Source organism: Camellia sinensis, chromosome 3, assembly GCF_055761805.1.
Source record: "Camellia sinensis isolate YWXY chromosome 3, ASM5576180v1, whole genome shotgun sequence".
Taxonomy (NCBI): domain Eukaryota; kingdom Viridiplantae; phylum Streptophyta; class Magnoliopsida; order Ericales; family Theaceae; genus Camellia; species Camellia sinensis.
The window spans coordinates 220151033-220177605 of record NC_138963.1 but is presented as its reverse complement, the minus strand read 5'-3'; the positions used below and the strand labels follow the sequence as shown (position 1 = coordinate 220177605).

The following is a 26573-nucleotide window of genomic DNA, read 5'->3' as shown; positions in this document are numbered from 1 at the left end:
TTCAAAATTTTATTTTTAATGATTTTTATTTCAACTCCACATGAAAATAAACAAATATTTTGTTAAAGTTCAAGAGTAGAGAAAAAAAATGTCGCGCAAACATTATAGAGTTTCAAGAGCAATTTACAATTGTCCGTCTCTGGTCCTTTAAAACTAGGGGTGAAATCAATGTTATACTCGTAAGGTTGTCATAATTACCACAATAGACCTGCAGCCAAATTGCCAAGTTCAAATAAAATCTCTTTCTATATATGGAAATTCTTAAATTTTGACAAAAATGAAACTACAATTTAGCTTAGAGCGCACACGAATAAACCGACCGTGCATCAAACACATCAAAGCATACGAATAGCTACCAACTTGAATGAGTATCCAGACGCGATTAACAGTTGCAAAACAACCTGCTTAACAAAGTGGAATAAAGCGGGTGGCATTGTTTTGTATAACCTACCCTAAAAAGTTCAAAAGTAATTTCTTCTCTCTATTATTTGCTCATATTCTAGAAGGCATTCTACTTTATGCCATTATTCTAGAAGGCTCTCCCACTGTGCTTTCCATTCTAGTGTACCATTCACCAATGCGCGTGTGCTCCACCATATCTCTACCAGACTTGAGGTGGCGAATAGGTCTCAAGACGCCAAAGACCGCAAGATCAGCTAGATTTGGGTTTGACCCACCTGTTGAGAAAACATGTATCCATGTTACAAAGGCAAAGATCTGATTGTCATCTGTCTGGTAATCAAATCACAAAAATAGTAATAGGAATTGAACAAACCAAGATATTTTCGACCATTCAGAGCGTCCACCCATGTCTCTGCAGCTTCATACAAGGCTGCACGCTCATCAGTGATATTGTGTTTCTTCTTTAGTTTCTTCGCAACAAAATACATGGCTGCAGCTCCAGCATACTTTGCTACTATCCTTTCAGTGAGGCTGAAATTGCCTGTAATCATAATGAATTATTGCGATAATTCTCAGTATATTTTTTGTTGGTGTCAATCTGCCATCACTGTGAGTAATATTATTTAGCAGCCATCACTGTGAGTAATATTATTTAGCACAAGAATGAGCTCAAATGTTACAGGCAACCCAGAAGAAATCTGTGATTACAAAGTAAACTAGCCCCAAAAAATTTACAGCAGAATTGATATCTAAATTACCAGAATTTCAGCAATTTATCAACCATGAAACTTATCAATCATTACATGATATTTATCTTGATTATGCTTTATATATCAACCACATTAGTTTGTACAGTAAAACCTTATACCCATGCTTTTTGCCAGGCATAATTTAATCAAACTTGCTTTAAGTCAAACTATAACTATAGCTAATCCATACAATACAAACCAATGTAGACAAGAACCATTGACTACGAATTGCAATTTCAAGAAAATATAAAAGTTGTACCCAATGCAAAAGGTTTTCGCTTACAGCAGGGTTAAAAAAATACAAATACATTTATTCCCTACAGAAAATCCCCTCTCAGCGGCAGCAATATCAACAATGTATTCAAAGAATACACCTTTTATAGACATGCCCATGGCTTTCTTACTTGGAGAAAGCTCATAGCAGGGTTCCTGGATTCCTTGAATCAATTCATCCATATTTCAAAACTTGTAGATCAATATGTTCTTACAGCCCCATTTTAGCCACAATCACTAATTGTATTGCTAAACAAGAATCACTAAGTTCTCACCATCCTGGTTCAAAATAATTACACACAAATGACTTAAAAGGTTGAATTAGATTCATAGGGTTAACTTGAATAACTTTTGACCTTTTCTTATGTTACCGAACGATCCCGAGAAATATGCGGATACTACAACTTTGTCTATGTTTCAACAGAAAAACAGACCGACACCAGAGAATGACTAAACAACATGAAATACAAACCTTCCAATGTGCATGAGTTTCCAATTAATTGCAGAAAAACCAATAATGCATACACAAGTCACAATGAAAAACACGACCCTCTAAAACTTAAATGAAATGATATATTTATCCTTCCTAAGTTTCTGGTTTACTGAAACTGATCAAGAGTCACAAATAAGACTGTTCATGACAATATATCTAATAGTGTACAAGAGAATTAAATTGAAGATTTCTCTGGCGTGTTGATTTTAAAAAATGACTACAAAAACAAAATGGCATCTATGATTTAAGTTTGAATCAAATGATGGACCAACAAATATAAGAAACAGCATATATAATTTTTTTTTCCTCCTATTTTACATTCTTCAAAGTCTAAGAGTGTAAACTGTAATTATTTCTTCAAACTTGCATTCCAATGATGATTTAAAAAGTTACCATGGGTTGTAATATAGTCAAATGACTCGAGAGCCTCGGAAGTAGTTCGATATATATTTGGTGATAAGACATGCACCAAGTGATTATCCACCCACCTACATCACAAGTAGCAACATTCATTAAAGTTAAAAAAAAAAAGGCAATAGAATGAGCGATTTAATAATATTTCCATAACATATACATACATATATATATTGATAATCATAACACATATTGGCAAAAACAATTCATACAATTGGATTAACCTTTTCCTCCTTATAATATCAACTAACTGTTAACATCAACATAAGAAGACCATGAAGGTAAAGTACATATACGGAGACAAAGCAAATTATAATCTTAAAGACCATACCCACGCCACTTCCTTTCTTCGTCACCATCCGAGGCAGAGTCAACAGATATCTCGGGATGGATCCTTTCAAACAACTTATCAACTATGTCTGCACACATACAGCATTCAAAATCTTATAAAGTTAGTTAAAAGGGAACTAGAAGTAGTCTATGAAGTTCCTTTAGACCAATGAACTAACAAACTAAAGCTTGCAAAATTCTAACAATGAGGAAGCAAACTAGTCAATTTCCCAAAGTTCTTTATAAGAAAACAAAAGCAAGCAACCAAAATGTTCTATATCGAGAACCTGATGAGTCAACCATCTGTTCACCATCAACAACCAGTATGGGGACCTTCTTGTAATCAGACCATTTGATTTCCTTCTTGTTGATGGGGTTGACCTCCACAATTTTGTAAGGAATGTCATGGTAATCCAGGAAAGCTGATAGAAGAAGAAAATTAAGGAAAAAGAGTGAGAGTAACATCAATGATTCAATTTTACTAAAGAAGAACAAAATTTGACAGTAATATGCATCAAATATATGACCCCAAAAAAATTTGCATCACATATGATATGAAGACTCATCAGTTTAATCACAACTCTTTTTCACTCAGTTTCACCTTTTGACACCCAATGAAAGCTAAAGAAAATAAAATGGACCTCCAATTTAGAGATCTCTTTGAACCTAAAAAGGCTATGTAAAAGATAATTCAGTCATTTGAAATCCCACAAGACAACATAACACACCAATAGCATGCAAATTGTATTTTGATTCAACTGACTTAAAACTTCTTGGAGTTGTGCATCCGCTCCGAACAATGCATTAGGGGTTTATTTTTTGTCCATTGAGAATTTAATTGCAATGTGTTTTCATATGTAATTAAATGGGTTAGACTGTAAGCGCAACAAATAAAACTTGAAATGATTCAGTTCTATATAATCGTGCCGTCAATTGTGGCTGCGGTATGAAGTTATGAACTTTGAGATAAAATATTGGAAAATTCTAATATACACTTGTTTAAAACAAGTGTTGTTTAAAACAAGTGTATCATATGCACCCCTACTTTACTCATGCCATTATTTAGTCATGACTCTGAGGTTTTACTTATGGCGACATTTTTTCTTTTATCTAATTACGATTCACATTTTTCTTTTCGTTTTAATCATAAGGGGCATGGGGTGTTCCCCTAAAATATTAGCATCTGCTATTAGAGGATGGAAATGACGAAAAAAAAAAAAAGAGCCCTATAATTTTACAAGTAGTTGAAATGGAAGAAAAAGAGAATGAATTTATGAATACCTTTAACTTTATTACAGAAGGGGCAAGCTTGGTACTGATAAAGGACGACGTCTTTGGGGTTGAACAACTTCATGGACTGAGGAGGCAGTTCCTTGGCATCATGGACATCTTCAGCGAGTGAGGAGGAGGAGGAGGAGGAGGCGGCGACGGAGAAGAACATAGTTCCGGCGACGCATTCTTCGGCGGAGCGCGACGTCGAGTGCTTCGCAATGGAATGATGAGGAGAAAACCAACGAGGCTGCTTCACGGAAGAGAAGCCCCTGACGTATAGCTTCGATTGTTGAAACAGGTGTGTAGCAGTGGCGGAGCCGCCCGTGACGGCGGTGGCGCCGCCGTCTATGGCGCGGCCAATGGCACCGCCAAGTCTGCTGAACCTCTTCATCGTTTTGGAATGATGTTGCGTTGCGTGCGAGTCGACTAGCTCAAGGGTTTATCTGATCTCAATAATTATATATGTGATCATTTTGTATACAATCGAATCGGGTACCGTATTATACAACCCGGTACCAACTCCAGTTGTGGGCTAATTCTATTAATTTACCTATTTTCATTCAATGTGGGCACCAGCCCAGTAATAAATTAAAATTTTCCTTTCTTTAAATTTTATGATTTTTTTCATTTTAGTTATTTGTTTTTATTTAGACCCTAATGTTTTTAGTTTTTTGCAATTTATTATTAAAACTAACTTTCATCTCATTTTAGACATGCCATGTCAACTGTGTCACATAAAAATGTATAATTACAAGGTGTTCTCTTAAGTTTCACAAATTTTTTATTTTGACTTTTATATATATTTTTTATTTTGACTCTAATAGTTATAAATATATATATAAAAAAAAAAATTGTTAACTGGAGGTGACCAATAACATGAAGTTTAAGTCCCCATCATTTATATAACTTGGAATTACATTTTAAATACATATAGTTATTACCTAAAAAAAAAATAGATATAGTTAGATTGGATAAATTTTTTTAAGCCAAATGTAAATAATGTTAATTAGAGGTTATCACAAGACCAATGAATAGGGAGTTTGTCACTTGGGATTAATAGTAATGGTGGTAGTGTGTATCAATTAGAATATCAACTTATATTATAGCATTATCATTGATCTTATTCATTATACAAATTATAAACACTAAAGACTTCTTAAATTATGTCACATCATCAATTGATACACTAATCCAAACCCCACTATGATTATATATAACAGACAATTTTATTATACACATCACCCATCATTACATATTTAGTTATGTTATTTTATTTTTTAATTATGACATTATGTTAAGATATTTAATTATGATTTTCTTTGCGATTAGTTTTGATTTTTTTTAATTATAACGAAAAAAAATATAATATAATTATATATATATAAATATAAAAAGGCCGGCCCGGCCCATTAACAAACCTACGTACCATGCCAACCCCCACATGCCCATATATACCGCCCACTCCGTCTCTAAATACAGCAATTGTGTTTTCCATATATCGTGAGATCCAAATCTCGATCTCCGTAACCCTTTGAAACCAAGGGTTTGCGTGTCTGCTTGGTCTCAGTCCCATTTTGTTCGTTCGAGTCTTGGGTTTTCATTCCGATCACAAGACGATCGTACGAATTTCAATTAGGGTTCAATTTTGTTTATTCGAAACAGTTGCGTGTAGATCTGATCTCTATACATACAATTTGTTCGAAGGATGTCTCGGTGTTTTCCTTATCCTCCGCCTGGCTATTCTTCTTCGAATAGAGACAGGAACGAGGCCTTGATCGATTCGATTAAGGTTTGTTGAGCACTTGGCTTTTGCGAATTTTTGCCCGACTGAGTGTTCGTTGTGTCTTGATTGTATGTATTGTACCCGAATGATGTTCTCAAGAGGAATTGTTGTTGTAAATAGACGATCAAAATATTCATGTATATACATATGTATGTGAAGAATCATGAATTTTAATTCTTAATTAAAATTGTTGTAAGGAGACGAGCAAAATGTTTATGTATATATGTATCAAAGAATAATGAGATTTTTTTTTATTGATTTTGTTTTGGTTATGGGTTTTTTAGGGATGTTTACGATTAGTTCCGGTGGAGGGTGGTATGCATAGCACCATGATGATGATTTGTATTAGTGGATGAATGGTTTTGTTTGATGATTTGGTGATATTGGTGGTATCTGAGTCATAATCGAAAGGACCTAGTAATTGTAGAAATTCATAACAACCCATCATCTTTTCAGATTAAATGATTGTGTTTTGACGGGGCATTGCTGATACAATTGGTTTGTGGCTTGGGTAATTTTTATTGGGTTTCTGACTTGGTGAATAAATAAATATTGAATTGTGGCATTAGTTTTTGCAGCATACTGAAATTCATACACAACCAGCTTTATGCAATAGTGAACAAATGGACCAGAACTGAATTGATGATTTTGGAGAAATTTTATTGAAGGACATGGTATTGAGGGGGGCATGGTTGAAGTTAGTTTAGGAAGAGAAATGCGGGAAAGATAGTGCTATGCATACAATTGAGGTTGTTGTTCTATGTGGAAAAAGAGAGATTCATAGGTTTTATTTCACTGAGTTGATTACTCTGCTCTGTGATCGAGTTGTTACATAGCTTTATGTGATTGCTTGGTCAATGGATTTTGTTTGAAAGTAATATCGTCCAAATTCTTTTTGTTAGCTATGTGGGTTGGGTTGTTTGAGTTTGGATTTTTTTTTTAATGCAATTTTCAAGAGGTGGCTTGCACCTGTACTATATTCTGGTACTTTGTTTTTTGAGAGCAAAGCTCAAAGTACTGAAGTATATCTTAGAATCCTAGTGTGTTTTTGATGCATGGGTTTTGTTTCCCAAATTTTCTTTAAAAGATTATGACTTAAAAGAAAGAGTTGTATTTTGGCAATGGGGTCTATTGTTTTGGAATCAGAGGATGCCTGAAACTTGTATTGGTGAGGTGTTGTTAGGTGACTTGAATATTTTGCTGTAGGAATTCAGATATTGGAAAACTTGTCTGGGTGGTGTAGTTGGTTATCACGCTAGTCTCACACACTAGAGGTCCCCGGTTCGAACCCGGGCTCAGACAATATGTTTTCCCTTGATAGAGCAGAATGGCTGCATGCTTAGGTGCTTTGAAAGTTCTGTTAATATTAGTATTCCCCCTAGTTATTTTTCGGAAATATGAATGTCTCAAGTTGTATGTTATTTTAGCTCTCTCTTGGTACAAAATTAACATGGCTTTCTCTGTAACATCAAAGATCTTTGTTCTTCATTCATCGTTATGCTTGCATCTTTGGTCTCCCCTAGCCCTCTATTCTAAATTTGTTCTTTCTGGTGCTTTAAAGCTCCAGAGGGAAAGCGAGAAAGTCAAGGCAGAACAGAAGAAAGAAAGGAAAAGGGAGAAGAAAGAGAAAAGGAGAGAAAACAAAGCAAATGTGAAGCCAAATGTCAGCGAACTTGGTCATGGTGAAAAAATAAAGCGTAATGATGAAAAGACTCGCAAATCGGAGCCAAATGTCAGCAAACTTGGTTGTGGTGAAAAAATAAAGCGTAATGATGAAAAGACTCGCAAATCGGATCCAAATGTCAGCGAACTTGGTCGTGGTGAAAAAAGAAAGCATAGTGATGATAAGACTCGAAAATCAGAGAAACATAGGGTAGATTTGAAAGGCAGGATCATTCAGAATGGTAGAGAGCAAGAAGCTGAACAGTTGGAGAAGAGTGGCCTCACCGAAGAACACGAGCAACCTACCTGTCCACAAAACCCCAGCTACTCGTCAGAAAGCATCCAAAACAGCAACAAAAGGAGGAGGCAGGCCTCTCCTGTGAGTGGCATTCATACTAATGGTGAGTTTATGTTTATTTTTCTGATGGTTATGTTTTCTTCTGTTATTTCATTTTCTTTTTTCATTTTTTGCATTTTAAAAGAGCTTTCTATTCACCATATTGTTATGATCATCAAATAGGAAACATCATAAGGATTCGACTACCTTCACTAAAGCATAAAGAATCTGATGTTCCAGTCAGTGAAGAGAGGCTCCAGACTACTACTGGGAGGACAGAGTCAACTGGCAAACACAATCCTGATATTTTTCGTGGACAGTCTCAAGAAGTGTTCTGTTTGACTTCCGTGGAGAATGATAAAATTCGACTACCTTCACAAAAGCTTAAAGAATCTGATGTTGCAGTCAGTGAAGAGAGAATCCGGACTACTTCCGGGAGGATGAAGTCAACTGGCAAACACAATTCTAAAATTTTGCTTGGACCGTCTCACAAAGAGTTCTGTTCTGATGCCACAAAGAATGATGCATCTGTGGGAGCACTCTCTTCGAGACTTGATAAAGAGCAAAGTAGTTCAACCTCTGGGGGAATACGAATTTTTGGTCGAGATGATTTGCAGGCTACTCCTGTGCCCACATCTTTTGAAAAGGGTATTCAAACAGTTGCATCACTTTACAATGATCTAGTTGAGAATTGGGTTCCCCTTCCCCCACAACTCCTACAGGGTGAGCAAACAGATCTTGATGAACTAGAATGGCTTTTTCAGAGAAAGCATCAAGACGAGGAAAGATCTACTGAAGTTAACAGTGATGCATCGTGTAGAGGCGGCTCAACCTTGTGGCCCCGTGCCCTGTACATGCCCGAGGCTGATATATGGGCTTTACCCTTCACAGTTCCTTTTTAAGTTGCCTCGTTGCTCAAAGTTGTGTTATATGGTTGAAATGAGAGCTCGATGCTGCCCAGTATTCTTTTAAATCCCCACCGAAAGATTGTCACTTATTGAGCTATATGAATCTTGCGGATTTTGTTATGAATTGATGACAGCTGAGGATATGGGGACACGCGTACAAATCTGTTGAGTTATGAAATTTGAAAATGGCAAGGAGGAATTGTCATAATGTAAAAATTGACTTTAGATTTAAGTATATGATTTCATACAATGTTTGAGGCGTTTTATGGGTGTTGTGATCTAAAGATTTTGTCCTTAATACAAAACAACATTGCAAGTCATTATTGGAATACAATTCAAATAAAATATTTTTCTTATTTTTTGAATTTGTTCAGAACTTTGTGTTTGTAAAGTAAATTCACTAAATATATTTTGATGACCAGTGCAATATATCAATATTTTTTCATTAATATAACTAATCAAAACATAATTAGGTATCAATGTAAGCTGAAGAGAAATGCTCTGTATCACTTGATTTATTTTAGTTCTTATCATCATGTGTATTTATACAATAAATATCATGTATCTATAAGACAACATATTTTAAAAATAGTGCGAGACTTGTAAGAAATTACACAAGTGAGAGTTCTATGAAATAATTTGATGATATATAATAACCATGTGAGTCAAAATAACCTACACAACTTAAATGTTGCAACTTGAAAAGTCTCATAATCTGCATACCCTTACAACGCTTGCATCACCCTTTCCCAGACCAGACTGTTCATCTCTGTGATGCACGGTTTGCGTTGGTGTTTTTCGATTAAATTGTACTCTGATTTCAAAAATTCATTCAAGGGATGCATAGAAATGATCACGTTATAGTTTCAGATTCTACATGATTTACAAATAAAAATTGAAAAAGATTATGCTTTTCTTTTTCCGCTTAATTAGATAAGAAGCAGAGTGTATTGTTTGTTTTGCTTTAAAACATGTATGATTTAGATGGTGTGCTACGACAGAAACCACAAGTGTAAAAGCACAATCAGAATTAGATTATAAATTTATTTATACACTTGGATCAAACAAATCCATCCTTGTAATCAAGAAATGATACAATGCTTTAAACCAATAAAGGCAAAGTGTTTTTGACAAATGATATATTGAAACAAGGTTGTAAAAAATAAGATTGCTACCAAAGACAAATTGCTAGAACTGGGAGGATGAAGTGCAGCTAAAGCAAAATCAATTGCACCCTGAAAATACTAAACCAAACACATCTTTAGAGTGAAGATGACAAAACCAAATCCATTCAAGATTCCCCTCTGGTCGCCCATCCCAATGCCAGCTTCACTCCACCCCTGCAAACTTGTACGCCGATTGGCCATTCTCACACTATATAGCATAACACCATTACAAGCTTCACACGCTGATGGTACTATATTTTTCGCCCATTGCTCCGCCTTTCTGTTTCTGAAACTGAATGTACCGTAACACACTGGCAAAGAAAGCATTTGAAGCCTTATCTGGTGTTGTGGTGTCACTTTGCATCTCAGTTTTGATTAGTTCTATAAGGCTTTGAATTGCTTCACCCGTTACCTGTGGGTTTCCCTTCTCGAAAAAGTAGAGGTACCTGAAGCATATTTACCCACCCAAGAAAAGTTGGCCATTTTAACACAAAACCAAAATGTTAAGTAAAGAATAGGGCAATGTCAACAATCCAATTCACTAACTTGTTCAAAATTTCAACAAAGAGTGTAACTGGACCACTGCTACCCCGTGCAACATTGGCCATATGTTGTGCAGCATTTGCAATCCTTAATGACCGCTTTAGGCATAGTAGGACCCTAAAATCAAACAGGATGCTGGTATGTCAGATCTCTTTGGTTTGAAAATCAACTGAAACTAAAATTGTGGAATGGAACAAGACTACAGCCATAAGACAAACAATTGAACACAAAACTAGAAAGAGGTTTCGAATTCTACAAAGGCTTTAGTGTAAAACAAGTGATATGCAAAGCAAACCATGATTTCCTAATATTAAGTGCAAGGTAATACACCTTTCTCCATCCTTGATTCCATCTTGGTCATCAACCCAAAACAGATGTGAACATGCATAAACTGCTCTGCATTGATCAGGCTTCTTCAAAAGCTTTGCCGAATACTGAACATAGGAAAGGTGTTGTAACAATATGATAGTGAGAACATGCTGAAAAGGAAAATTAACAACATTATGTAAGTTTTATTACCCCAGTGGCCTTGTGTGTTAAGGTATCCCTATTCTCAACACCAAATACAGTCATTCTCTGTAGAGTTCCAATTATAAGGTGGATTGCAGTCACCTGGGCTTTGGAATCCTGAACATAGACATAATCAAGTGTGTAAAAAAAATAACCCAATCACAGTCGCTTCCTGTGAGTAATTTTTATCAAAGTAAGTTCAACTGCAAGGAAACAATTTATTGGCAATTACCGCAACTTCTTCTTCATATAACATAAATGCTTGAGTGAAAAATTCATAAGCAACTGGTTCAAGATCACTGTCGTTGGCAGCCTGAGATAAAAATTTAACGTTAACCATGGTTAAGAAATGTATGCCTATCAATGGCCACATATCATCGTATTTAAGGCTATCATTAGGTGGGCAAATGAAAGCAAGCAATGATATGTGCTAATGCAATTCAATAAGGAAGCTGAATACATATGAAGGCGATGATAAGTAGCACAGCATTGAAAATTACTAATGCATCTGCAGCCTCAGCTGATGAATAAGAATTTTCAACATCCTTGTAAAAAAGAATTTGTTAAAATTCACCTACTACACACCTACCACTACCACCTACTACACACTCACCTATTCTCTTCCCACATCCTCTCTTTTATATATAGGAATCATTGTAATATATCAAAATATCAATCAATAATACATCTATTTTAACATGGTATCAGAGCGGGTTTAGAACCTAATATTTTAGCTTCCCCGGCGGGCGGCAACCTCACCTTGGCCGCCCGCCGGACCTCAAAAAAAAAAAAAAAAAAAAAAAAAAAAAAAAACTCACCCTTGCCGTCAGATCCATCTCTTTCTCGAAACTCATCTTTCAGTCGACTCCACGCCACAGCACCCGCGTTCGTCCCTCGCAGCAACTCCTCTTCTTCTTCGCCTCGGGCCACCGCTGTGACTCAGTCCCAGCCCAGGATCGCTCAGTTCTCCACAGCTTCAGTTCTCCTTTACCCGTTAATTCAAATTTGCAAGCTAGTTTTGACTTATATCCTCCACGACGATGGCATCCCTGTCACCGCAGAGAAGATTGCGACACTGGTTAAGGCTGCCAACGTGCCTATAGAATCGTCCTGGCCAGGCCTCTTTGCCAAGCTTTTTGAGAAGAGGAACATCGATGACCTCATCATGTTCCAGTTCAGTATCGTCCTCTGTCCTCACCATCCGCATCGTCCTCCGTCCTATGGAGTTGGGTTTGTTGATCATCGGGAGGCTTCTGTGCAAGCTCAGCACTCAGGTCCTGTTGAGCCCGATCATGCGCCTCCATTAACATAAACAAAACCAAAACCAAACAATGGTCTATCTAAGGAAGCTACTCAGCAGATTCTCACTCAGGTGGAGTATTATTTTAGTGCTCTAAATTTGGCCCCTACAGCTCATCTAATGAGGTTTATCAACAAAGATGCTGAAGGATATGTGCCAATATCTATTGCATCTTTTAAGAAGCTTACAGCTGTAAATCATCCACTAGCCCACTTTTGTCCTCTCCTCCACTTATATATTCTTTTATTATACATATATTTTATTATTTTCTTTTTCACCGTAGGCACTCCTAATTCCACCAATACCATATATATTTTATCCCCACACCAAAAACAAAAACAAAAAAAACAAAAAAAAAAAACAAAAACAAAAACAAAAAAAAAAAACACAAACCTTCTCACCACTTGATTTTTTCTGCATGTCCTTCCTACCATTCGGGTTTGCACAACACATTTGTTTTATTCATATCGGGGCTCAACCCCGATCAGCATTTTACACCACCAAAAAAAAAAAACAAAACAAAACAAAACCAAACACACATCCACAGGCAGGATTTTTCTTCTCTACTCTGCCGCCGGTCTCTTCTTCTTGCCTCCGTCCTGGACGGCCCTTGCCGGTGTTGCCTCCGTGTTTCCCACTCCACTGGGCATGATCACTACTCCCTGCTCCTCCACTGCAGCATATGGCGGCCCTCCAAATCGGAACATCACGGTGGCCTTCCGCTTCAGCTCCTTGTTTTCCGCCTTTAGCACACTTATCTCTGCTCGCGCATCCTTATACATGCGTTGGAGCAGAGCCAGTTGGGCGTTTAACTGCTGCACCTCATTTGTCCTACTCTGCAGCCGGTTCGACAAATTTGTAACCGCAGTCATGGTTTCTACACATGACTTCAATGTATACTGATTGGCCTCCACATCCGACTGCACTGCCATTCTTTGCTCCACAGACCGCATAGGAAAGTTCAACGGAGCAAACTCCGGAGCGCTTGGTTGAGTTTCCAGTGCCACCGCACCAGTTATTTCTCTTGTGGACTCGTTCAGGTCTGGAAAGAGCGTGAGCAGACCACGGGAAGAGGATGCCATGTTCTGGGTAGCTGGACGGGAAGAAGAGGCCATGTTTTTTGGGTTGCTGAGTGTTTCAGCAAAGCAGCGATTTCCGACTGGTACTTTCAGAGAAGGACTGGGCAACAGAGTGTTACAACGTATCTCTCTCAGAAAAGGAAGAGTTTTTTTCAGAGGATTTTAGCAGGTTTTTTTGTCTCAACCTCTGCCTCAGCCTAGGTTAAATAGCCAAGGCAGTCACGCGCATCGCGCGCCACTTGACGCCAGACGACAAAACGGGCGCGCCAGCCAATGTGGTCACGCGTCTCGCCATCATGTCTGGCACACCTTTTTATGGAATGGGCACGCCTTTTGATGGCACGCCTTTTTATGGATTTGGCACTCCTTTTGATGGCACGCCTTTTTGAAAGATTGGGCACACCTTTTGAGGGTGCGACTTTTTATGGGTCCGACAAGACTCTGTAAACTGTCCCGACATTGATTCCGGTTAGTTTCTACAAGGGTCCGACAAGACTCTGTAAACTGTCCCGACATTGATTCCGGTTTGCTCCTTCATGGGTCCGACAAGACTCTGTAAACTGTCCCGACATTGATTCCGGTTTGCTCCTTTATGGGTCCGACAAGACTCTGTAAACTGTCCCGACATTGATTCCGGTTAGCTCCTTCATGGGTCCGACAAGACTCTGTAAACTGTCCCGACATTGATTCCGGTTAGCTCCTTCATGGGTCCGACAAGACTCTGTAAACTGTCCCGACATTGATTCCGGTTAGTTTCTACAAGGGTCCGACAAGACTCTGTAAACTGTCCCGACATTGATTCCGGTTAGTTTCTACAAGGGTCCAGCAAGACTCTGTAAACTGTCACAACAACTGTCACAACATTGTCTGCTACAACGGTCCGACATGACCCCATAAACTGTCTTCTACATCGGTCTGACACCGCCATCCAGTGTCCTCTACACCGTTATGACACCACCATACAGTGTCCTCTACAACGTTATGACACCCTCATACAGTGTCCTCTACAACGTTATGATACCACCATCCAGTGTCGTCACCAATGGTCTGACACGACCATACAGTGTCTCCTATCCTCTTTTATTTTTATGTATTTTCTTGTTTTGTTACTCTCTCCAAACTCAAGTTGGTTAGTTCCTATCCCCCTTGAGTTTGCGGGGGGCTGTTAAAATTCACCTACTACACACCTACCACTACCACCTACTACACACTCACCTATTCTCTTCCCACATCCTCTCTTCTATATATAGGAATCATTGTAATATATCAAAATATCAATCAATAATACATCTATTTTAACAGAATTTCATCAGTATTCTGATTGATATAATTTGTTCCAGCAAAGTATCAATTTTCTGAGGCTCCTTCCTAGTTCTATTGTAAAAGCTTTTTAGAAATAATTTCCGAAACCAACATTTATGAAGTACTCGATGTAGTCACACGTTACCTCAGCACATTGCAAATACAGCCGTAATGCCAGTTCAGGTGACTGAACAGATGAAAGAGTCTCAATAGTCTGAAACAAAAAAAGGGACTGTGTTATGACATGCAATAATGACAAATGATTACAGATATTCAGGTGATGGAACAGATGAAAGAACTTCGGTAATGGGGTAGGGGTGGGGGAAGATAAAGAACAGACATCAAGCTATTGAATGACACTGATAAATGATGACACATACCATGCATGAAGGTGCATAAACACCAGGCATCATAGAACATGCTTTTGGTATTCGCATCTTATTACAACTGGATAGTAAAAAATGATTCATGTAATAAAAACAGGATGTAGGTAACCGAAAATGGAGAATTCAAACATCTTCCATGATATGTAGGTCACATGCAAGTAGACACGAAAGATGATGCAGAAACTGAAGAAAGGCAGGCTTATAACCAAGCCACATGATAAGGAATGCAACATACAATGGAGTGAAAAAATTTCAATTTTTTCAAAGCCTTTCACTGTAAATTAATTATTAAACTAGGGCTATCAATTAAATTCAAGAACATTTTAATTTGTATCCAACTATTAATAACAGTGTCAAAAGAAATTATTTTATTATATTCATGCATGAAACATGACATATACTATATTATTGATCTGGGAGTAACAAGAGCTTAGATACTTCTTTGGTGTTGGAAAAGTTAACCTGATTTAAGAGCTGGAAAATTTTCTTTGGTGTCGCAGGAACTTCTTCCCCATCTACTTCTCCATCTTGACCTTGCAGTTGTCTGACCAACTGTAAGCCACGAATAATGGTTCAAAAAGGTTCATTTTCAGGGGCATTATGAAACAGTCAAGATCCTATGTACTCTAAACTAATAATTCTAGTTGCATTTACACATACTCCTCTTTTCATGGGGTAAGGGGGAGAAACAAAATAAATGCACAATAGTGAATAAAAACAAGTAGCCCCTGGCACATGTTTGAACAAAATTCTGCTTAAATTGATGAATCAAAGCTTGAACTAGTTGATGAATCGATTGCGTACATCAGAGTATATTAAGTGAGAGATGATTAGTAGATTGTCTTTAGAGGTAAGTCAAATAAAATTTACATAAGTTGACAAGATAGGCAACAGGTACGCACATACATTGCATGGATCATACATACCTCATACAGTTAACAAAAAAGTGATGACCTACAAGTTATGCTCGACTAAACAGTAATTCTAGTGATCCTTACTTTGTTTAGGCACATTGACTATGACCTTCCTCTTCCCTAGTAGTTACCTTCTATGAAGCACGGACACTTCAAAATAGGTGCCGTAGTGGTGTTGGACATGGGGGATACGCCGGGACAAGTACGGGATACACCAAATGGCGTGCCCCTTTAATTTTAATATTTTTTTTTTTTTTGAAGGGGATGTGGCAGGGACACGTCAAGGGACACCGGGACACATTTAATTTTCTTATATTTTTACAAGGAACACACGTGTCCAAATATGGATAATCCATTAATTTGTTCAAATGTAGTGGTTTATATATATATATATTTTGAATTAATGTTATTTTTTATTAATTTTGATTGTTTGGTAACATATTATTAATCTACATAATAAATATATATAAAATAAAATAGACAAAAATTTGTCATATCTCCCGCCATGTCCTTGTCCATGTCTTCATTTTTTTGAAATCACAGTGTCCCGTGTCCCGTGTCCTATGTCCGTGTTCGTGTCCGTGCTTCATAGGTTACCTTCAATGTAGACAATGTTGCTCTTCTTCACCGGTGAAGTTATTGCCCTTTATTGCATGTGGCCAAACAACCCTAGTCGATTTTCTCTAATTTTACTTACTTAGTTTCGCTAATTTTAACTCTTTCTATAATTTTTTTCACAAAAATTCTCACCTTTCCAATTTGTTCTTTTTACCTTTGGTTTGCTTAATAATTTTCCCCTTCACCCCAACTTTATAATATTCTTCAAAAAATTCTACCAAATAACTGTTACTTCATTAAACTTTTTAATTTCAGTAAAAAATAATTTCAAAAAGAAAAATTTGACACTTTCAACCTGTAACAAGTCAGAACATTTTCTCTACTTGCAACCAATTGTTGGTGTATCTATACAATTCAAATTCATTCTCAAATTAGCATTCTCGTTTTCAAAAGAAAAAGAAAAAGAAAAGAAAATTTCAAACATTACAAAAAACTTTCATGTCCTTTTAAATCAATCTATTTTTAGTTTTATTTTTTTCTATAAATGCTCGAACATCTCCAAAAAATACTTCTTAAGAATGCAAACATATTTGTAAGTTATCCGTTTGGTTTAGTTTTAAAATCTATTTTGAAAGACAAGTTTTTGAAAAGAGTTTTCAAATTTTAAAAATTTGTTTGGTTGTATATTTTGAAAATAATTTTGTAGTTGGAGTTTTGTAGCTTGGAATGATTTGTATTTTTATTTATTTATTATTATAGTTAAATAGATGGGTGTGAGAGAAAAAGTACTGATGTGTAGGATATGAGAGGAGAGAGGAGAGAGGAGATAGAAAGAGTTATTGAAAACAGTTTTGAAAAAATTGTAAACCAAACAAATTTTGGGTTTTGAGCTCTCAAAATAGTTTTCAAAACTAAACCAAACACAGCCTAATATTTTGTCTGAATTAAACCACCAAAACATATATCATCACAATTATCAAATTTTAAAAGTAATCTCGCATAACCATTTTTACTAGCATTTACAGAAGTACCTAAGTCAAAGGTTCAAAACACAAAACTTCATAAAAAATATTTTTTTAAAAAAAATAGCATATACAAATTTGTGGAAAAAGTTATTTTTGATTTGGAGTCATGTAGAGAAAGAAAACTTGAACTTTTGTCACTTAAATGAGAGAATTAAATCTCCATAATAGTGTATGAAAAAGAGAACCTTGTGACCTTGAATGTCTGAAAGCATTAAAGCTCTAATAGCATAGGAAAAAGGAACTTTGTGACCTTGAGAAGTCCTTGGGAAGTTTATTCTGGAGAGGGAAATTTGAAAAAAAAAAGTCTATCCCAGACCATAAGATTCACTTAAAATAATAATAGATTTATTATCAATACAATATTTGGCCAAGAGATTCCAATAAAAGGGGTCGAGTCAAATCAAATCAAATCATAAGATCCAAATCATGCATCACAAGATTTGGATAAGTATAGTCAACTTATTCCACACTACTTAACCTTGGAAAAAGTGTGGTTAAGTCTTCAACAATTCCAATCCCCTCTACGTAACTTCCATTTTGAGAAATCGACTTACACAGAGATGCCATACATACAACACTATAAGCCTAGTACATGCTCTTAATTCGGCCTGCTCATTTTAAAGAACCAAAAACACATCAAAAATCCCAAGCACTAACCCAGATGTCCGATGCACAAAAAGGAGTCAAATTTGGAAATTTGAAGGTGCTATCTAGTTTCCAGAAGCTATAAAAACCATAAGGCACTAGAGAACTAAATTTACGCATAAAAAATAATTTCAGAATGCATTGGCATGTGACTAGTTCATTATGTCCATCTCTTAGTTGCACGAAGCGGGAGCGGGAGCGGGAGCGGGAGCGGGGAAGCGTGAGCCAATAGAAGTTTCTTAGGTTGGGAGCGCCTCGGGGAGTGGTAATATATATATATATATATATATTTTAATACACATTAGAAGTTTTTTTATAAATATTTTTATTTTAATACACATTAATTATTTTTTTATTTATTATATTTTTTAAATAATGTGTTATTGTTAATTTTTTTTATTTTATTTTACATATATTTACTTGTGTTTTTTTATTAATATGTATAATATATACTCATATATATATATATATATTATATTTATATGTGTTAATGTTTTCATTTATATATATATATATATATATTATAAAGATTATATATATTAATATTTTTATTTTTTTAATTAATGTTTTTTTATTACATATATTAAATAATAATGTGTTAATATATATATATATATATATTTTAAATATATATATTTATATAAAGATATATGTTTTATCTTATATAATATACATTTTTTTTTTTTGAACCAGATCTTATATAATATATATAAAGATATATGTTTTATACTTATATATTCGAATCATATATATCAGGCGAGAGAGAGAGCACGAGTGAGAGAAGGCAAAGACAGAGGAGACGATGCCAATCTGCGAGAGCGAGCGAGAGAGACGAGCTGCGAGAGAGAGACGAAAGACGATCTGCCATAGAGAGACGATCTGCCAGAGAAGATCTGCGAGAGCGAGAGAGAGAGAGAGACGATCTGCCAGAGAGAGAAGAAAAACGAAGTAAAGAAGCAGGACGATCTGACCTTCAGGTACTTCACCTTCTTTCTCCCCTCTCTCCTTGTTGACCAACAAGTTAGGGTTTTTGTTCACAGCCACCAACGATCCCATCTTGGATAGGATCGCGTTTCTCTCTCTACAGAAACGCGATTCTTACACGTTTCTTTCTAAGAACCGCGGAATCGCGTTTCTTACGAAGATTCGTGTCCTGGTTGCACGATTCCTGCAACTAAGGTCCATCTTGGTTTGGGGATACCTAAAATAAGCTACTTATTGGCTTATTTCTATCAGATCACTCCTTACTTTTCTGCACGTTTTATCATAATAAGCAAAAAAGCCCAAAAATAAGCCATACCCAAAATAAAATAAATGGTCTACATGGCGAAAAAATGACACAAAAGCTCGCTCTCTAGAAATAAGAAACAAACCTTAAGTGCTGAAAAAACAAGAGGAGGGGCAGTAAAAGGTAAGCGATTTGGACCTCCAGTCATAATATGCTTCCTTACAGTACATATAATCTGAAAAGTACCAAAAAAATATATTAGTAAAATCATAATAGGGGGTGATAAGCATACAAATTTTGATAAGACGTAAACTACATTGACAAGAACCACCATAACATAGTTCAAAAAACAGAACCACCATAACAAGAAACTAAAAGGAAGTTGAACGTTGAGCAATAGAACCAGTTAAATACAATCAAATGACCAAGACAATCTTCAATGAGTGAAATTTTAATTATAATTCATATAGACAATCCGCTGTCTCTGAGTTTCATTTTCAAATTTCAATACGCTTTCCACAACATAGTTCTTATATATTTTCACTGTGCTGCAAAATATTCATTCCTCACTAATATTATATATTCAGATGATAGGAAATCAACGTTTGCTATATAATTACATGCAGTGCAACACATACATACAGGCATGAGTACTTGCATAGGTATTTATCATAATTTGGATTTTGAATGCCCCTTGCACTTTTTAAAATAACCAAGCATTCCCCCTGCTCCATTTATGCTTTGTCATACAAGCCATATATGGGTCACCCTACCTAGGGAAGGTCAGAATGCTACCTTTGACGTGAGGCATGACATTTTGGAGATCATCACTACGTTAACGTTAGAGGTACATGGTTACATGTGTTGGACATATGTATGTGTTAAAAGTGTCGGATTCATCTAATTCCCCAGTCCAATAACACAAGGACACTGCTAAAACATTTTATGTTTCTTAGTATATTCTTCTGTTTCCAAGGGTAAAATTTATTGTCATGTAACATAGAACATTAACCAAGGATACTTCCCTATTTTGAAGCTGCCATGTCTTTATTCAAAATCATTCAGCAAACTTAAATTATCAAACATGCTTGCCAGGTTCATGTTCAATTACACATGTTATTAACATATTTGCAGTATCATGTGTCCTTAGAGGTGGAGACTCCACGTAACATATAATTATGGAAAAAGAGGCAGAAATTGAATAAATAATGTGTAACAATATATGCAGAAACACTTGAAACATAAGGAAGCCAATAGAAAACCTATTTATTTTTCACTTAAACTACAAAGTCAAGATGTACAGTCATGTTATGCCAGTAATGGATCTCAAGGCCTACAAAATAGACAGCATGCACAAAGCAATAGCTTCTCAACCCCAAATGACGGACTGAATAGTGCTACACAATTTACCGTTTATTCAATCAAATCAACCATGGTCAAACAGAACAGAACTGTAAAAATAATTATTTAACGGAACAACAAACTTCATAAAGGAAGATAAAAGAGAACTCATCAAAGCTTGGGAACCCATCATAACTTCATCTAAACCAACTTAACCCTGAAGTAACAAAATGAAGTAGTAAAATTAGCATCAAAGGTATAATTATAGGGGGAAATAATTCCAACACAACAATTACCTTTAACATCTCCTCCGGATCATCATTATTCAACATGTGTATAAGGCGAGCAACAAAATTTTGCTCTTCTTTGAAATCCTCCTCATCAAGCTATTGGCAGGAAGCACACCCAAAAAAGAGAGAGAGAGTCACTATATGCATAACTTAACAAGTTAAAGTTAGAGTGCCTAAAAACAGGGGCAGCTCAGTGTACAAGGCTCTTGGCACTGCGGGGTTTGGGAAGGGTAAAATGAATGCAGCCTTACACCCTAATACCAAGAGGCTGTTTTCATGTTTCAAACCCATGATACCCATGTTGCAACAGAGCAACCTTACCACATGGCCAAGGTCCACCCTCAGCTGCCTGTACATCAGAGATTCAGAATAAAAAATTAAATACAGCTATAGAAGCTTCTAATGTGCGCACCTCATCCGCCAAAGTTCCATCTAGATCCTTTATAAGCCCTTTTATCAATTCAAACAATACCTCAACCTGCAATGAAGGATGCATAGCCCATGTTTGAAAAGCACACAGCCAAAATAGTACAAACTAAAAAATATGCAACATACCTTATCAGTAGTAGAAATGCAAGTGTTGTTTTTCATAATGCTTTGAACAATAACCATTGCCATGACTTTATTTGTTCCATTATCAAGGTAATCCATGACACGGGGATAATTAGAAAGTGTCAGGGCAGTTACAATATCATTGTACTTCTCCAATGGAGCAGTCAAAAGTGCAACAACTTGTTTTGTTGCTTTACTATCTTCAAGCTTTGCTTTTCCGGAAAGTTTCTTAACACACGATCCCTGTCAATAAATGAAACAAGGATGAATCTCACCACATGTAAAAAATGACCTATAGTAGCCCAAATGACATGGCATCTAAAGGCATACACTCTAGGTAGCAAGGCCACATAACGAAAACTATGTGTATCTTAATAACTTCATCCAATGTAATCAGAAGTTATGGGCAATCTAATGAGTTATTTCTTTTTAAAATCCAATATAGTGTGCCCACTCTCCCTCCAAATCCCCTTATCAACTCTGGTGGTTGGAGAAAGAAAAAGGAATGAAAGCAAGAGGAACGAAAGGGGGGAAGTAAGAGCATTTCCCAACTACAGCGCAGTTGGGACTACAGCCAGAGTTTTGGGACAAAAATTCTACATTCTATTTGACTATCTCATTAACTTGGGGATAAACATACCAGCACTTGATCCACACAATCAAGCCGGTCAGGATGAACACGGAGAGTAAATGTGAGAAGAGAGACAAACAAAGTAATCGCACCAACGATAGGCATGTCAACCTGTGCTTCTATCACCTGCCATTAAAACAAAGAGAGTCAACCTGTACAACTGTTCAAAGAATAAGCAAATGTACCATCAGAAGTCATCCAGAAACACTTTGATACACATGTTTTAAAGATTAACATGGTCCTCCTATTGGGAATCAAAGCTTCCATTTCATAACAGGCTAAAAAATAAGCAAATGTGCTTATTTAGTTCAGATGCAATGCAACCAAGTGGTTTCCATAAAGCAATTAGTCAGAAAATGAGACATTTATGTAGTGGGGGAAAATTAGAAAGACGTTTAATTCACTACTGTGGCAGCTTGAGAATTACCTTCCCAATAGCACTGCTTAATTTTGCAAAAGCTTCCACTTGCAGAAATTCAGGTAACACCTACAAACAAGACCACATCAATAAGTATAAAAGAATAACCCATGAAAGAAGCACATGAACAACTCACTTCTGGACTTGAAGCTGCATAGTTTGACAGTCTCTCCATTAGTCGTGACAACACTGTCTTGATGTCAACTGCCGGCTGCGAAACAAAATGATGACACAATAATGAGAGTCTTAGTATTATTGTCTATTCTAAGCTCTTCATGCAAAGCAAAATCATCAATGGAAAACAGTAATTTAAGGATATACATTTGAAATAAGAGGATACATATGCATAATTTCGTACCAATCTGGTACAGTATCTTGAGTCAGTAAAAGAACCAATCAATTAACATGTTTAATCTTTACATGATGCGCAACATGACTATTGGAGAATGTTATCAACATGAAAAAACAATTCTGCATAACAATTTTTCTGGAGTTCCACTGATCACGACTGCTGACACCAAGTAACGATAAAAGAAGAAATCCAGTCATGTCAGCATGAAAATCTCCTTATAACATAATGGGGATGTTTGGCAAGGGCTATTTTTTAGCTTTTTAGACTAAAATCTACAAAAAGATAAAATAGGCTAAAGTAGCCAATAAGACAAAATGTCACATCAAACTCATAATCATTTCACTTTTTCTCTCACAAACATCCAACTACAAAAAAATCTAATTATCTTCCCAAACACAACAATTTTAGCCTACTTGGCTAAAAACTAAAATAGCCTACTAAAAGAGCAACTTCCAAACACCCACAAAGTTGCCATTCAGTTTTGTAAACTTAGCTACTTACTACATGACAATTGACACATCTCCACTGAAGAAACTAGGAGCTAGGAACAACTTGAACAACTACAATGGATAGCATTCAACTCACTTAAGGAACTCCATATCCATAGTTCCACATCCAATAAAAACAGCAAGATCAACCCACAACTGAAAATTCACAACATTGTAGCTGTATTCCTATGTGGGAAAGGACTGAAAGTCTTAAGTATGTGAAAGAAACTAACGTCATGAAACAGGAGATAGGTAGTTTTCGGATTCCGCTACATGCAGATAAAAGCTAAATCACTGAAGAATATATACTCCAATTTGTATAATCCTGTTACCCACCTGAAGTTGGGGGCAAGCACCCAACAATGCCTCAAGAGTCTGCAAGTGGTACTCATCTGGAAAGACCTGAATTATGCAGTCCATCAAATAATACTGCGCAAGCTCGTCTTTACAATTGACAACCTGTCAAAAAATTTGGGCACATAGCCAAGATGATCAGATTTCATACTATATTTTTCCAGAGCAGAGAAAGACAGCAGCTCTGACTGAGGTGAACCTGCTCCAAGACTCTGGGAAGAACGGTATCTTTGTACATTTCAAGGTCAACGCCCTCTATCTGACTGAGAACGTGCAAATTTTTTCCAACCTGGAAATTCAGAGGGATGGCAAAATGATGCATTTCTGGAAGTGTCAAAACAATCTAATAGCAAAATAAACCAGCTTCAGAACAATGATATTACGAGATCACGAAGCTCGCTCCTTTCCTTGTCCCGTTTCTCTTTTACTCGGACCGGTCCCTGCAGACCAGAAAGCCCGATTGAAGGCCTCAACTCAGCATCACCAAAGAGAATGAATGTATCACAAGATCTATAACACCTGCATGGCCAAAAATCATGCCTTCATAATTCATTTTACCTTTGTGGCATGTAAGTACCGGGGTGCCATGCATGTCAAAACATCAGAGCAAATAGTTTAGAGATATTCCAACAAACCTGAAGTTGCATCCGGACCCAAAGTTTATTCATCTCTATGAAGTTTTGCAGCACAAATTCTACAGCATCCATGATAGTTTCAGCATCTCTGCAGGAAAACGACGAGATATCACTAAGTAGCCAGCCACAAGTCATAATATGAAAGTGTAACTTATCTGTCCATATGTTTCAATGCACTCCCGATGTATATTGTGGGTAGATTCAGTCCATAATATGAAAGTGTCTTCATTCACAAAAATTCTAAAGAAATTAATTTTATAATAATAAATAATAATCAGGTGACAACTTACCCTTCATTCTCAGAAACAATATCAGGTAACTTATCTCTACTGACTTGAGCAAGATAACTCCTCAAAAAGAGCCCACGTATAGGATGTTGAACACCACGACACATTTCAACAAGGTCTTTTAGGACATCCTTAGCAGGAGCATCCTTTGATTTAATGTAAACAGATCCTACTGTACAAAGGAGATACCTGACAAATCAAGACAAGAACTTCATATGCCCCGCAGCACAGGTAATGTCGGGGAATATGCAAACGCATGTGAAAAGAAAGTAGAAAACATATTGACAGATTCAGCAAGGCTATTTCTTAGTGATATCATGTCCACCCAGTAAGTTTACATGATATAAATGGGAGATAGAGATTTAAATTCTAATCTTTTGATTTGTTATCTAAGAAGCACGGACACTTCTAAAAAGGTGGCGTATCCATGTCGTAACCGTGTCGGACACCGACACTCATCAGACACTCTCCCGACACGTGTCTGACACTCATCCAAATGTGTCTTGATTTTTTATAAAGAATTTAAAACTTGGACACTCTTCGGACACTTGAAGGACATGCGTGTCCATCGACTAGACACACGAAACTAATTATAAGTTTGAACAAAATAACTTAGAATAAGATGATAAAGGAAAAATAACGTTAATTTATAGAAATTAGTGTTATAATGTATTTATTTATTGTCTTAGAATGACATGTTCATATATATGACATATAATAAATATATAAAATTATATATTTTGTCCGTGTCCCCCACGTGTCGTGTCCTACATTTTTCAAAAATTGCCGTGTCTGCGTGTCCATGTCGTATCCGTGTCGTGTCACGTGTCCTTGTCCATGCTTTTTGTTTGTTATCAATCTAAATCATTTGCCTGTTTTTGTTAAATAAAATTGACGGAAAATTGGTATTTTAATCGTCAAACTCAACAAAAAAATGACATTTTAGATATTTTATGTACACCAGTATAATGACTAAGACAGGTGGATAATTTAGACATAAAATAAATCAAAATATTATGGTTTAAATTGATCAAATTAAAAATTCAATGTTTATTTGATTTTGTCACCAGAGTCAAACCTTCAGTTTTTTTTTTCCCCAAAAAAACAAATGAATTCCATGTTTATCTTCCTCTTTATTTTGATTTAGGAGTTACATAAATTCTACAAGAAATGCATGAATATTGTGATTAGTACAAACAGAACAATAGAATTGAAGGACCAAATCACAAGTGATTCCAACTTACAATCTGGGTAAAATGTTTCCAGCATGCTGGACGAGTTCATAGAGGTCAGAGACCGTACAACCATGTTTATCTTCCTCTTTAAAGAAGATTTCAAGTCTTCTCAATTCATCAAAGGCTCGCATATCTGACACATCACAACAGTAAACAAATAATCAATTGAATTTCGATACAGAAAAAGAAAAAAAAAAAAAAAATCGTCGACGATGATCAAAGGCTATATATATACAGAGTTCAAAGTATTTGTGTGGAGATAGCCTAGATGTTCGGAGCTCAGACAACATTTGCGCCGAATATTTTAGGGCTTCTCTGAGATTGTTGGAGTCCTGATGAACACACGAATCGGACAGTTAGGGTTATGAATATGAAAGAATTGAATGAAAAAATATTGATTGATAGGTATGATGAATTACCAGTGCGCGGTGCATATAGAAAGCATTGTGTTGAATCCCTGCGATGCCTTCGGCGAGCCATTTGTCCTCGTCTTCGATTCCATTCGCGATCATTCTCTCTCTCTCTCTCTCTCTCTGATGGATCAGTTGCAGAGTTGCGTTCCAGTGGTTCTCCGATGACTAATTTTGGCCACTTGAATTGCTACACACCGCCATCGTTTATTGAACCTAGTTTTACCGGTAGGTTGGACCAATTTCTTTACCCGACCCCGATTTTTACGTGCGGCTTCGGGGTCGGCATGGGTCCGTACCC

At 36.4% G+C, this 26573-nt stretch overlaps 3 protein-coding genes and 1 non-coding gene across 8 annotated transcripts; 2 read left to right on the top strand and 2 right to left on the bottom strand.

Moving 5' to 3' along the window:
- Positions 1–219: 219 nt before the first annotated feature.
- On the bottom strand, positions 220–4450 carry LOC114259606 (uncharacterized). The gene is made up of 6 exons (XM_082917541.1): positions 3943–4450; positions 2949–3083; positions 2663–2750; positions 2311–2405; positions 776–943; positions 220–677 (listed from the first exon to the last, which is right to left on the bottom strand). The coding sequence occupies exons 1-6, from the start codon at positions 4322–4324 to the stop codon at positions 517–519; spliced, it is 1029 nt and encodes a 342-aa protein (XP_082773667.1). The 5' UTR covers positions 4325–4450; the 3' UTR covers positions 220–516.
- Positions 4451–5407: 957 nt separating this feature from the next.
- On the top strand, positions 5408–8979 carry LOC114259549 (uncharacterized). 2 transcript variants are annotated; one of them, XM_028199571.2, is made up of 3 exons: positions 5408–5722; positions 7278–7779; positions 7899–8979. In XM_028199571.2, exons 1-3 carry the CDS (start codon positions 5639–5641, stop codon positions 8615–8617), a joined length of 1305 nt encoding a protein of 434 aa, XP_028055372.2. In that variant the 5' UTR covers positions 5408–5638; the 3' UTR covers positions 8618–8979. The 2 variants fall into 2 exon arrangements, with proteins under 2 accessions (XP_028055372.2, XP_082773666.1); XM_082917540.1 differs by having other exon boundaries at positions 5411–5722; positions 7284–7779.
- TRNAV-CAC (transfer RNA valine (anticodon CAC)) lies at positions 6945–7018 on the top strand. The gene has a single exon. It is a non-coding gene; the product is annotated as a tRNA-Val (tRNA).
- A 657-nt stretch (positions 8980–9636) lies between the features above and the next one.
- On the bottom strand, positions 9637–26573 carry LOC114259547 (vacuolar protein sorting-associated protein 35B). 4 transcript variants are annotated; one of them, XM_028199566.2, is made up of 22 exons: positions 26282–26573; positions 26098–26194; positions 25872–25995; positions 24631–24816; positions 24341–24428; positions 24089–24145; positions 23905–23994; positions 23688–23810; positions 22648–22722; positions 22521–22580; positions 22103–22219; positions 21466–21705; positions 21323–21388; positions 20917–21006; positions 19425–19514; positions 15372–15461; positions 14669–14737; positions 11075–11155; positions 10852–10959; positions 10663–10766; positions 10336–10449; positions 9637–10235 (listed from the first exon to the last, which is right to left on the bottom strand). In XM_028199566.2, the coding sequence occupies exons 1-22, from the start codon at positions 26372–26374 to the stop codon at positions 10025–10027; spliced, it is 2373 nt and encodes a 790-aa protein (XP_028055367.2). In that variant the 5' UTR covers positions 26375–26573; the 3' UTR covers positions 9637–10024. The 4 variants fall into 4 exon arrangements, with proteins under 4 accessions (XP_028055367.2, XP_082773665.1, XP_028055368.2 ...); XM_082917539.1 differs by having other exon boundaries at positions 24631–24799; positions 26282–26550; XM_028199567.2 differs by lacking the exon at positions 15372–15461.

Bases quoted from the DNA above. Each gene is read 5' to 3' on its own strand.
- LOC114259606 (XM_082917541.1), bottom strand. From the start codon at position 4,324: ATGAAGAGGTTCAGCAGACTTGGCGGTGCCATTGGCCGCGCCATAGAC. The intron at 3,084-3,942 runs GTATTCATAAAT...TTCTTCTATCAG, and splicing joins CTTCTGTAATAAAGTTAAAG to CTTTCCTGGATTACCATGAC. The intron at 2,406-2,662 runs GTATGGTCTTTA...CTTGTGATGTAG, and splicing joins GAAGAAAGGAAGTGGCGTGG to GTGGGTGGATAATCACTTGG.
- LOC114259549 (XM_028199571.2), top strand. From the start codon at position 5,639: ATGTCTCGGTGTTTTCCTTATCCTCCGCCTGGCTATTCTTCTTCGAAT. The intron at 5,723-7,277 runs GTTTGTTGAGCA...GGTGCTTTAAAG, and splicing joins CCTTGATCGATTCGATTAAG to CTCCAGAGGGAAAGCGAGAA. The intron at 7,780-7,898 runs GTGAGTTTATGT...ATCATCAAATAG, and splicing joins GAGTGGCATTCATACTAATG to GAAACATCATAAGGATTCGA.
- LOC114259547 (XM_028199566.2), bottom strand. From the start codon at position 26,374: ATGATCGCGAATGGAATCGAAGACGAGGACAAATGGCTCGCCGAAGGC. The intron at 22,220-22,520 runs GTAATTCTCAAG...TTTTAATGGCAG, and splicing joins TAAGCAGTGCTATTGGGAAG to GTGATAGAAGCACAGGTTGA. The intron at 11,156-14,668 runs GTAACGTGTGAC...TTTTTATCTCAG, and splicing joins TGTATTTGCAATGTGCTGAG to GCTGCCAACGACAGTGATCT.